Source organism: Poecilia latipinna, unplaced genomic scaffold, assembly GCF_001443285.1.
Source record: "Poecilia latipinna isolate Pla-1442-1.1 unplaced genomic scaffold, P_latipinna-1.0 Scaffold328, whole genome shotgun sequence".
NCBI classification, from domain to species: domain Eukaryota; kingdom Metazoa; phylum Chordata; class Actinopteri; order Cyprinodontiformes; family Poeciliidae; genus Poecilia; species Poecilia latipinna.
The window spans coordinates 217,805-231,158 of NW_015112944.1; the positions used below are offsets into that span (position 1 = coordinate 217,805).

The window sequence follows — 13,354 nt, forward strand, 5'->3', positions numbered from 1 at the left end:
TCTGTTGCTGCGCATTTGCACCTGTCGGCCACCGTACATCAGAGCTTTACGAAAACAGCAATCAGAAATCTAGCACAAAATCTCTGATCGGTGTAAGTCTCATTATTATTGACAAGAATCCTAAGGAGATGAATAACACCCACAATAACAAATAGAAAAGTAAAAAACCAAAACAAAAAAACAAACAAAAAACAATAGAAAGTACCTCAGACAGAAGCAACTACCGTGCAACTGGTTGCTACTGGGGGCCTACAGGTCAGAATGCACTTGAAATCATTGTTTTGCTTTTTAACAAACTGGTGACTACCATGCCCCTGCTCCAGATTTATTTTTTTATGTCCCATGTCTGTTTTGTTTAAAAGCTACCAATTCATTTAACTTGTGCTGTATGAATAGAACCAGTCATCCCTGGCTATCAGGGATCCACACATCGAGCCAATATTCTGCCAGACAGCATCTGACAGTACAGACAGCCTAGTCTTAAGGAGGCACCCACTATTTCAATCCACAAGTTCCCATGTCACACTGATCCTGACACATGCATGCACCTGCTACGCATCAATGCCAGGGAAGGGAGTAACCATGACAACCAACATCCCAGGGTCTGTGTGCTCTGGGCTCATGACTGTGCAGCTTGCAGGTGCTCATCCGGTGCTCATGCCGGAAAGTAAATTAGGAAGATGGGCCTACAACCATCTCTTGCCATCAGCTATTGACCAAGCTGAACACACATTCATTGTAATGAACTCTTTCCAATATTTTTTTACTCTCTGAATAAGCAAACTAAACAGTTTAGATTATTACATAACTAAAACGCTGCAAAAAAAAAAAAAAAAATCCTAAAGTCAGGACTAACTTGCACATGCAGGGCAGATTTAATAGCATCTATTAAACGTCGATTAACCTGGAGCGGTGCTAAAACTGGCAGTCAAACAGCTCAAATAAAGAATTTTATTAAAGTACCCATTTGGGTGTATGCCAGATGAGTTATAATTGCAGCTGTTATCTTGTTTCATGTCATATTAAATTCAATCTATAGAGATACAACTGAGGTTTGCATGAGCGAGAATCAGAGTTTTACATTGAGTAATACCAGTAGTATAGCTACATTATTACACCGCTAGTTGATTACATCTGATACAGCCAATATTTAAATTAGTCTAAAGCATTGATTCAGTTACTTAAATCTTACTGCACAGATAGAGAGAACACAAATAGCTATTTAAACAGTTGTACCGTTTTCTCCTATACGTCAGTAAGAACACCAGAAAGCGGTTTCTAGAGAGCATAAAATATATAAATATTGGCTACTGGTAAACAGTAAATATAAAATAGAACATCAAAATAGGCCATTTGCGCTCTGTGATGTCGCCGCTGCAGTCTGACGAGCCTGGTGTGTCATTAAGCAGATTAATACAAAATAAAATTCGCAGACTATTACAAGAAAGTGTGACCTAAAGTAGAACTGTGCAATACAGCAAATGGCAACGGTCAATCACAACATCACGGTTTTCAGGTCAGTAATAGCAAAAGACTGTTTTGTTGTGGACCGTTATGTTTTAAATGTTGTCATGCAACTTTCTCTATTTGCTAAATGTCAGGATATGGCATAAAGGAACACGGCCATGCTTTTAAACAGTTTGAGAAAGCCTAGCTGGTATTATGATTTTATGACTTTGTGCCAAGACTAAATCAAAACCACAACAGTTGTTTGGAGGCACACTTTAATGTGTTTTAAAGCCACACCTCACTTTCTTGTGTGACATCACGGAAAAATTAAAAGCAACCAGCCGGGATTAGGTAGAGAGTTGTGTGCCTCCACGACTCCGGTTCATCCTTGGATACAAATATCCAGATACTTGAAGTCGCCATGTTTATCTGTTCCAGCAATTATGCAAGAATAAACACAATTTGAAATGATCCGCCATCTTAAAGTTTGAGGAGTCGTGTTCCGAGTCCCAGAGACTCTTTGAATCCCCAGAACAAAAAAACAAAAAAAAGATGTTGGCTGTAGCTGACAACAGTCATTGCTCACATTATTAATCCTGTACCTATATGGAAAGCCACACAGAAAGAAGCAAGCCATTATGGCATTCTGAACATAGAAAAACTTGATTACTTTTATGAATCCACTGAGGCACAAAGACATTAACTTTTGGAGACAAGCCCTATGAAGTATTTGGTGAAGCTTGAAATCCTGAGAATGCCATCCTGATTGTGAAGGACAGGAGATGTAGCATCATGTTGTATGGGTGTTTTTCATAAGGAAAGTGTGTGGAAACATTAAAGCAACATTTCAAGGCATCATTTAGGAAGTTAAAGCTTTGCAAAAATGCTTCTTCCGAATAGACAATGACCGCAAGCCCCACTAAATTCATTAGACAATGGTTTAGAAACAACAAAGTTAATGATTTGGAGCCCTGAATTCAATCCCATAGAGAATTTAGGGGCAGAGTTTAAAAGATGTTTGTGTGAGCAAGGTAGCATGCAAACCCAACTCAGTGGCACCATTTCTGTGAGGAGGAATGGGCTAAAATTATAGCAAACCAAGACGCTCGAGGAAGGAGGCAGTTGATGTGATGAACTGGTCAACTCATCTGGCTGAAGGAGCTCTACACACACAAGTATGAGAAACACTTGCTAAATAAACCCTCCTTAATTAAGATGGCCCAAACAGGCCTAACATATCTCAAAAAATGGAAAAGCGGGGAAAAGCTGTGCTTTTTCAGCCAAATCTAATAAGGGGATTGTAAATGACCAGAAGTAGAAAAAGAGTGAGCATCTGTGCCTAGTGTGCAAAACAAGCAGGCAGACTGTGTGAGTAGTAATGAATGAGCCAGCATTGCTTCAAGGCAGGTTAGCAGACAGGGGACCCGTGATATAATCATAATACTCTCTTCCATTCTCTACAGTCAGTGGAGTGGGCTGCCTCGACAAGAGTGGGCAGGATAGTGGGCTGCCACTGGCATCCCTAACCTCGCTTGCCGTACATATTTGGGGAGGAATTTTGCACTTCAGTCCTGGCTGACCTCACTTGGACCAGATTGCAGTGCAATGCACTGTCGAACCACAGGTGTTGGTCTTAGTTTTGGAACGAGTGCAACTCTGAAATGACTCTTGGTGCAAATAAGATTATGGGCATGTGGGTTTCTAACAAGCTGCACAGTGCCGCAGTTGGTAGAGCTGTTGCCTTGCAGCAAGAAGGTTCTGGAGTTTGCATGTTCTCCCTGTGCGTGCGTGGATTTTCTCCGGTTTCCTCCCACAGTCCAAAAAACATGACTATCAGGTTAATTGGCCTCTCCAAATTGCCCCTAGGTGTGAGCGTGTGTATGTCTCTGTGTTGCCCTGCGACAGACTGGCGAGGGCAACACGGGTGTACCCCGCCTCTCGCCCGGAACGATAGATGGAGATAGGCACCAGCATCCCTCCCGACCCCACTGAGGGACAAGGGTGTAAAGAAAATGGATGGATGGATGGATGGATGGGTTTCTAACAAAAAATTGCAAATCCATGTACAAGTCAATAAAAAAAAAAAAGTATAAATCTTGAGTGTTTGGTCAGTTTCTCAAAATTATAAGCTAGGTTTATCAGATGTCATTATCTAGTAAAACACAGGTAGACTTTACCTTAATGGAAAAACTACTTAGTGATTTAACTGAAATCTACACTTTTGACATTTATTACCTACATATGTTTCTTAAATTAATACAGAAGACAAATCTTTCATTCTTGCTCAAAGGCAATCCATCCCAGCATCCCTATACATTAGAGGGAGCACATTATACTTCCTTTTAAACAAGTTAGGATAGACCTACAGGCTATACAAAACATTACATTTTTCCACAAAATCATTCTCACATAATGAGATTTCACTTGCACAGTTCTACCCATTCTGACCTCCGTTTGTAATGAGCTGTTTAAGAGCCTCCTGTCTCTTATGTAAATAAGTTACTGTTGGCCACACAGCAGCAGTGGAAGCGTAAACTCTGTTTACACTCGCACTTTAGATGCATGAAAATGGCCGTACAATTGTATAGCTACACATCTTAGGCCCCGAGTCAGACCCGGAATGAGTGGGGGCTCCTGCACAACCATCAAGGACTGAACAAGTCAACAACAAAACACTTGCCTTTTCAGCAGCCATTGTACAGCGCATACAGCGGTAAAACTAGCTGACTAGCTCTGCTTGTGTTCATATGAAACAGAAAGGTGTCCACTGACTGACATCAGCATTGAGAGGTCTTTTAGATGGCTCTTTTTCCAGACGCCAAAAACATTACTTTATTGCCAGAAAATGGCTAGGTGTTTTTTTTAAGCATTTGGATTGTTTCTAGAAGCAATAGAGACCATAAAGGAAGTACAAAAATTGAATTGCACATAATAGGTCCTTTTAAAGTAATTTAAAACCAGAGAATTATGAAGAGCAACACTGTTTTAATCTGCCACTAGTGGGACACCATATGCTAGTGTGCGAACACTCAGATGTCTCCTTGAAAATAAGGGAGTGTTTCTTTCCGCTGCGGTACACACAACACTCCTTACGATTCTTTTACCTTCATGAACAGTAACTTTCACACAACTTAATTAACGCTGCTATTGCAGTACAGGCTGGTATGGCAAACCATTTCTCTGAACTGTATCTCTGTGGCCAGCTGTTCTTTGAATGGATTCTCAACCACAAACCCTGGGTTTCATTTTCAATCACACGAGCTGAAGCTCGGTGTGTGATGCAGCCATTGTTCAACATGTTCAAAAACGCAACAATTTTTGGGCTTATCTTATGCAAATTCGAGATTGTTTGATCAACAAAGAGAAAGGGAGAAAAAGATAGAGAGGATGAGAGACTAAAGTGTGTGTAATCTTTTGAACAAAGACCCACCAGGCTTTTGGTCTGGCATGGACAACTTCTCCTCCTGGACGGTGGCTTGAGCAGGCTCTGGATCAGAGTGCAATGGAACAGCGAGTAATTCCGGTTTGGGATCATTGTGCATTTCAGGGGACAGCTGAACACCAGGTTCAAGGTCTTTGTGCTTTTGAGCCGGCGGTAGGCCAGTCTCAGAGTCTATGTGCATGGGGGCCGGCTGAGGACTGAGCTCTGGGCCAATGTCCATGTCCTCCGCCTCCAGCGCCCGCTCTGCAGCAGGAGACCTGCAGTTGGAGCAAACATAGTCCTCCCTGGGGTGGATTTCTCCATGGCCTGAGTTCTGACGCTCACATTCCAGGTGTAGCCATCTGACAGGAGTGCAAAGGAATTCACAGGATTGTTCAACAAATATTTCTACAACACAAATGGTAAGCAAAAGGACCAAGCACTTGTTTTTTTTTTTTTTCTTACCTTTTACAAGTCTGGCAGAGTAGTAAGTCTTTGTGATGCTCAGGGTCCAGGATGCAGGAGCACATTGGACAGCACAGAGCGGGGTCCTGGTTCTGGACACAGTTCTCACATAACAGACTGGTGTGGTGCCATTGTCCACTGGTTCGTGTTCCACACTGGATGCAAACCCTGCAGTTCTGTGGAGAAAGTGGCATAATATGCTAGAGCCATTTAGACCAAGTACAGTACAAAAAATAGAGGAGTCATTTCATTAATAAATATATGCAAGGATTATTTAATCCTAAATCTACCTTAGTTATATCAGTAGTTTCATTTATATTTGTTTTGGCTTTATGCTGAATCTTAACTGTTTATTTCACTTAAAAGCGCCACATCAAAAAATACAGACTAGTTGACAGAAAGACTGAAAACAGGGAAGAGCAACAAGCTGCTGTTTTAAACCTGCAATCATGGTTTATAATAAAATGTTTTCAGGAAAATGGGAGTTAAAGCTTGGGAATGAGGCATAGCATTTTTTTTTTTTTTTGCTATTCTCCATGAGAATGAGGAATCTAAACATGAAAGTGTGAATATGTAGACAAGATACATTTAAAGCTCAAAAATGTATGGCACAGATTTTAAGCCGCAATGTTAAATTTGATATGCAAAACATGCCAACGATGAAAATAAAAGGTTCCTCAGAAAATTTGGTTAGAAAATATTTTCTAAAAAAAAAACAAAAAAAAAACATCACCTAATTTCTTTTTAACATCCACTTAAAGCTTATTCATGAAATGTACAATCACACAACTGAGTTTGCAGTTTATGAGACCAACCACCCACATAGATCGACAATGTTTATTTTTTTTTTCTTTCTAAAGAAAAGATTCTGCAACTCAATTCAACAAAGACGACGTCAGAGGAACATCGCACAGCAATGACACTGGAAAGATGATTTTTTTTTTTTTTTTTTTTTTTCAATCTGTATGTCAGACAGAGCACACAACTCAGAACAAAACTGACACACATATGGAGACAGGCGCTGAGACAGGCACTCATGCTGAGGAGATGTGAGCATCAACGATTTGTGTTGGCGTCATTATTCTGTGCTGAGTCAAGCACAGAAGCCAAAATGTGGGGGAACTCTTCACCTGCTGCTTCCTTCTCTGTGACCTACTCCACACAACACTTGTGCATGTACACGCAAGTACACTTTGTACTATCTTTTGGCGCTGAGGCTGAACTGAAACCTTTAAGGGATCAGCTGCTCCAAGTAATTTCTTTCAGCCACAATGTGCATATTCCTTTGGGTCTAAGTCGCTCTACCCAGCAAGAGAGCCTTGGTGTATTTATTTTCTTCCCATCTACACACACACACACGCACGCACGCACGCACACACTGAACACAACATGACTCTGCAAAAAAAAGAAAAAAAAAGAGAAAGAAAAAAAAGAGGAAAATGGAGTGCCATTATGTAAAAACAACGATTTAAACCAACCGCAATAATTTATCACTGACTGTGTATGAAGTTTCACTGCTTTCATCACAGTTAAGTCACAATTAAAAATAACTTTTTTTTTTCAATCAGTCAGGGGATCGAGAAGTTTAGGATGACTCCTACCTTACACCTCCACCCATTGGTTGGCAAAGAGTCGATAGCCGGTTGCAAGCAAAAGGTGTGGTAGCCTTTGTCACACATGTCACACACTAGCATTTTAGTGTCCTCTCCTGGGTTCCTACAGGCAAAACAGAAAACGAAGCGATATTGTGTAAGATTTGAGACGTCCTAATCAGAACCTTTTGTCAGATTCAAAGTATTTTCTTTCACTGAGTCATATTTCAAAACTTCACTAAAATCAGGTATACATGATCTGCATGGACATTGTGAGTGTGTGCCACTTCATTACGATTTTTAGGTCGAAACATAAACAAGTTACAACACCAGACAAATGCCAACACTAGTTTTGGAAGACATGAATACAGAAATGCTGCTTAAGATATTTGCAGGACCTTCTATGCGGCAGCTGTTAGACTTTATCAACATCACTGACTCCAACAAGCTCAAAAAGTTGTTTACATTCCTGCTGTTGCAAATTTTTAAACAACTAAATCAGAACGTGTTTATGTCCCATTATTTGCACATTTTAGCTTGCCGGGTTTTTCATGCACAAATATACAAGCACGGTTTGTACATTTCATTTTTAAATTATCCAATTCGATTTCACGTTTCTTACAATATATTTGAATGTAACTTCAAATATAACATTTGGGCTTTCCACACAAAATATAAGACTTAAGCCTCAGTTTATATAAAGGTCAGAGGTTACATGAATTAAGCTTCAGGGTTAAACTCCCAGTTAGTTTTTTTTCACAAGCCACAGAGGCAAACAAAACAACGTGCATCATGCCTGGGAGCGGTGCAGAAACTAAGAAGGACCGCCAGTGAAAGAGACAGATTCTTTGTAAGGCTTCATTTAGGTGGGAGGTTAAAGTGACTCACTTGCATGTCTGGCAGACTTTGCACTCTGGGCACTGCCAACCTGCCCTTTTTAGAGGGGTCACTGCTATGTCCAGGCACATCCCGTGGTAATGCAGACCACAACTGGTGCAGAAGAGCTGGTCTAGTAGGTCCCCTGGGCTATCGCACAGCACGCAATTTACATCGTCTACAACTATCAAACCAAACACAACAGGCACATCAGTGAATATCTAGCACATGATATTCTTTGTGTAATGGTGCAACTTCTTAACTTACATTTGTGAATTGCCAATTCAATATGTTCTGGGCAGTGGAGTGAAAGACTTCTGATATCTTGAAATGTCCCAGCTGCCCCTGCGCAGGGGTAATGGTAGAGTTGAGCACATCCTTCTGCGCAGCACTTAATGGAGGCTCCAAGGCGCTTACAGTATGCACAGTGCTGTGGAGACAAAGAAAAATAACATAGGTTTTCTTAAAAACAGTCTTTGTCTGCAACAGCATCATAATTATACCAGCTTCATTAAAGGTTGTGACTAATACTGACTTAAAAAAAAAAAAAAAAAAAAAAGGGAGGATGGATTAGATCCTTCAACATTTCTGGGGAAAAAAAAAAAACATGAATCTGTATTTTAGCTTTAAGAACAAAACAACAAAATCTCAAACACCTTCTATTGTCCGCCAACTCCATGAGTGTGAACTAATAGCCACAGTGGAGATCAAGTGGCAGAATTGCTATTCAGCTGCTGGACCGTTGGGCTGCAAACAATCAGAGAACTTTGAGCAGCAACACTGCTACCAGACACAGCCAACCGGCTACGAGAGCTGTGCGCTGCTGAGTGGCATGACCTTTTCCATTTCACAGCTGAGAGATCCACGCTGCCTCTCTGACCTTTACCAGTCAGCCTGATCCAGCCGCTTTTCTGTGCCTCAATGAAGCAGTCCCTCCCTGCTGCCCTGGTGCATTAAGATGGTGTTAACACCCATTAGTCTACAGATGTTCTCCCTCCACTTACCTTTGTGCTCCCTGAGTCAATGGCTCTGTCCACGTTAAGAAGAGATTGTCCCTCGCCCTCACAAACACCGTCAGACCACAAAGCACAACTCTGATGTGCCCAACATTGCCCTAAAAAATTTCAAGTGATAAAGTATAAGAATAAAAACCTCCAAGGCAAAAACCAGCAATCAAATGGGGTTCAAATACAAAGTTCTCAAACAAAAAATAGCAAAAAAACAGGAAAAAAAAAAAAAAAAGTTATCACCAATCCTACCTGACTCAAACAGAGACTGGACTTTAAGACCTTGTGGAAGGCCGACGTGAGAAAGCTCATCCCAAAATCGACTGGCAACGTCTGGTTCTTCATGGCAGGTTTCAGACTCACTGGAGGGAGGAGGAGGTGAAATTTAATACAGAAAGGAAGTTTAAAAAATTTCAAACGACATAATTATTATACGTAGACTTTCAAAAAGCTGAAATAAGGACACAAGAAAACTGAGATGAGGGGAAAGTAAAATGCCATCTATTGTAGTGAATGAAGAGTCTGGTTGTCCTCAGTCATACAATGACTAAAAAGGATGTTTCTTTATACAACACAGAAAATAAATGAAAAAGCACTAGCGTTTCAAAGGGACCTTCATTTCAATCAACAGACAAAAAAAAAAAAATTTAAAGATTGTTTTTGACAAGATTGCACACTCATGATAAGACGCCTTATTGTTTACAGCCTAATTATGTAATTATATTCACCTTTCTTCTTACAACTACACCGTGTCTGTCCATCATACTAATTAAAAAAACAAAAACTTAAAAGGTACCTACTACCTGGCAGACTGCCAGATCAAACCGCTCTACTCTCATGACAATATTAGGAACAGAGAAAACCAGAATTCAGCTTATTAAAGCCAACAAACATACTAGGCTGTTGTTCAAGAAAGTCAGAGACAGCAGTGACCGGCCAGATCCAATGCCTCCCTAACAACAATATTCGGTGAAGAAGAAGTTACAGAGGGAAGAAGACCACAGGGTTACATAGCGTAATCCCTGCTTCTTCGATAACAGAAGTGTGGTGTTTCACTTTGGGAGTCGCCGGTCACGCTGAGGCGATTCACATAGTGAAACTGAAAGCAAAATTGAAGTGGAATAGTAAGCTGAATTTTCCTTTCAGGCACGGATGGCGTGTTAGCGGATTCTTCAGACTGCTACTTTTTGAACGTGGAAAACCTTCAGCAGATAACAGGAATGCCGAACATATCATAGCAAAGATACTCCATTTTATCCTTAGAAGAGTCAAATTCTGTCAATCTGTCTCAGGAGTCTTCAGGAAAGTTGAGGAATTATGCTAAAATTAAGGGTCTGGGGGTTTTAATTACAGATATTTTCTATAAGGCTTTACTATAGTTTCATATGTTCAGTGATGCAGAAGGAGACGGCTCTGTAGCTTTCTTTTTTTTAACGCAATTTTTAATGTACCTACATAGATTTTAATGTTACAGTATTTTAAATTCATATAGAAAGATTCTTTTTTATTCATAGCTCAAAGTCACAAACTTAAGTTAACAAAAATCAGTAGCAGCAGATTCCAGATTTACAAAAATCAGTAATCAGGCAAACTATAATTGATTTACCTCCAGAAAATGTCTTAAGAGATCAGAAAGAAAAAAACTGAAGAACACTCCAAGCATTAAAAAGGATGAGCACAAAGGCTAAGGAGATTTGTGGTTAATTCAATAATTTTTTTTTATTATAGAACTATGATGACTTTGGATATTAAGAAAATCAATAAAAATGAATTGGTCACAAAATAAAACCTCCAGTACCACAAGGGATTAAACCTAAAAACACTTGTGTACCGGTGTGACTTGAATAAATATTTAAAAGTGGCTAATATCCAACAGGAAAATAACATGAACCCTTCAGATTGGTTGGATAATGAGTTTTCTTTATGCAAATGGCCCACAGTCACCCCATCTCAATTCCACCAGGGAAAAAAAAAAAACACTAGAATAATGATGCAGACCCAACCGTGCGGCACCAAAGTGTCAGTGTTGACAAAGTGGCAGGAAATAAATTCAAGATATTGTAATTTAAAAATGTGTCAGTTCTAAAAGGTAAAATATACTTTAATCAGCATCAAGATGTGATTCATTTAAAAATAAAAGTAACTCTGCAGCTTTATTTTATTACACAGTCAGAAATTCAGCAACCTGCCCACAAAAGAAAACGTTTTAGAATACATTGTTCAAAACTTTTGGATTTGGAAGCAACATTTACAAACCACTTACATTTTTTGGTTAGTTTTTTTTCTACCTTTCTGATTAATCTTTTAAACAAAAACATTTCGAAGATGGGCTTACTTGGTTTCCTTCACTCCTGAGGTGTCGTCAACAGCCGCTTTTGGCTGAGCGGTTACGTCACTGCCGTCGCTTGTCGAGCTTTCCTCACCATTATGGCTGACGGGTGTTTCATGCTGAGATGTGGTGCTGAATACTTGTAGTTCCCCCTGACCCAGAAGGCTACGACCACCACAGTAACAGAAGGCACAGAGACGCTCCCTGAAATCAAGAAAATGCTCATGTTTAACTGTGAAACCTACTGTGAATAAATACAAAGCAATTCATGTGAGCGTGAATTTAAACTTTCTTCACTTCTGGCAAAAGGCATTCAAACGGCTCTCTTTTTCCCCAATTTGAACCGAAAAACATAAATCGTACACACATCTGGACATGAAAATGTTTCGGATTTCTTAAGAAGAAAGCCATCGTTTAAATGACAAAGCTGCGTTGGTAATAAGATCCCAGGAGATGCTGCTGATCTGACCTCGGTCACAAACATCAATGGTACGGACACGCTACGAGATTGATTACAGCCTTTAACAAAGTGACACCTGGGAAGAGCGGACTGCATCCACCACGCGATGACTTCCACACGTGTGTGTGCATGAGCAAGGCAAAAACCAATATTCTTCACCGGACAAACTGCACGTTTCTTTAATTCACATACATGTAACCAATATTAACTGTGGGTCAGGCAAAGTTTACTGCTACTGACCTGCTTTTGATTTCTCCACTTGCCGGGACAGATGGTCCTGTTGAACTCTCTGCTGGGGGGCTCTGGGCCAGAGGGGAAGGGCGTTTCTCCTCCTCTGGCGCCTCAGTGGTCTCCACTTCCACAGTCTCCACTGGCTGGATTTGTGTTTCTGCGGAAATAAACAACAAAACCAAGAAATTGGTTTGTCAAATATCTACCAATAGCGTATCATGGTTTACAAATATATATATATTAAGACATACCAATAACTATTGCAGGTTAATTGCACGGAAGTCAGATTTGAGGTCAAAACCTCAAGCATTGATTACAGCTCGCCCACAAGTGTGGCAGAGAAAATAAACACTTCTCAAGTAGCAATGCTTATTCATAAGTCATGTCAAGACTGACAACATCCTGTGTTTATTACCATTACATCATGACTCAATTCAAAAAACCTGAAAACCTGTATTATTACTTAGGAGTAACATTTAACTAGGTCAGTGCAGCAAACATTCAGTGACATCATGTGAAATTTCACACTGACAATTTAAAGATCTTTACATCTAAATAGCTTAACAATCAAGACAGTTAAAGAGTTGTGCAAGAAACTAGAAAACAGTTTTTGACATTGATATTCAGATATCTTTTACATACAGGCGCGTTTCAATAAAGAACAATATTAACAACAGGTTATTTCCGTAATTTAGTTAAAACTAAAACTATGTTCATCTACTGTACAGCTTGTCCACTCAACACTTGGTCAGGGCACCTTCTGCTTGAATTCCAGAATCAATGCAGTTACATAGAGGCAATCAGCCTTTGACACAGCGGAAGTGTTTAGGAAGCCCAGGGTACTTTGACAGCAGCCTTTAGCTCATCTGCGTTGTTGGGGCTGGTTTCCTCCTTCTGACTTTAATCTGGACAATCAAGCACAGTGTCTTTTGGCAGCATGGGTATACACCAAGCCATGCCAAGAAATGAAATGAGCAGCTCCATGGAGCTTGTCTGCAGAGGGAAGAATTAATTTTTCTAAATTTCCTAGTAGACGGCTGGGTTTGACTTTGGACTCGATTAATCACAGTGGGCTAACACCAGCAGATGACATGGCATCCCAAATCACTGATCCAGTTCTTTGTCTTTTTTAGCCTGGTTAAGACATTTCTGGTTCTGTCTGTGGATCAGGAGAGGCTTAACACATGGAATGTGAGATTTGTAGCCCATGTCCTGAATACGTCTGCGTGGTGCCTCTTAAATCTCTGACTCCAGCCAAATTCACTCCCACAAACATTTAAATAGCCTCTCCTTCATGATTCTCTTCAGTCATCACTGTTGCTTATGCACCAGTTTTTTTTTCCTTCCAGTCAACTTTCTATTACTATCAGGGTTTCCCCATGTGTATTATAAGCCTGGTGGGCTGCCAAGCTATAACCGCCAGGCTTGATTTTATAAAAATAAAATTAAATTAAATTAAATAAAATACACCAGGCCTTGTTGTGATTCCAAAAAAAAAATGTTTCTTAAAGCTGTAGCAGCCAA

At 40.1% G+C, this 13,354-nt stretch overlaps 1 protein-coding gene across 8 annotated transcripts in view; it reads right to left on the minus strand.

Moving 5' to 3' along the window:
• The window catches only part of kmt2cb (lysine (K)-specific methyltransferase 2Cb), a 79,852-nt gene that overhangs the window by 46,829 nt on the left and 19,669 nt on the right, over positions 1–13,354 (minus strand). For all 8 annotated transcript variants that reach the window (XM_015035207.1, XM_015035208.1, XM_015035205.1 and 5 more), the window contains exons 4-12: positions 11,840–11,987; positions 11,146–11,343; positions 9,063–9,172; positions 8,808–8,917; positions 8,071–8,233; positions 7,816–7,987; positions 6,937–7,051; positions 5,336–5,511; positions 4,880–5,232 (exon numbers count right to left, since the gene is read on the minus strand). In XM_015035207.1, coding sequence (XP_014890693.1) covers positions 4,880–5,232; positions 5,336–5,511; positions 6,937–7,051; positions 7,816–7,987; positions 8,071–8,233; positions 8,808–8,917; positions 9,063–9,172; positions 11,146–11,343; positions 11,840–11,987 — 1,545 coding nt within the window. The remainder of the gene's footprint in view (positions 1–4,879; positions 5,233–5,335; positions 5,512–6,936; positions 7,052–7,815; positions 7,988–8,070; positions 8,234–8,807; positions 8,918–9,062; positions 9,173–11,145; positions 11,344–11,839; positions 11,988–13,354) is intronic.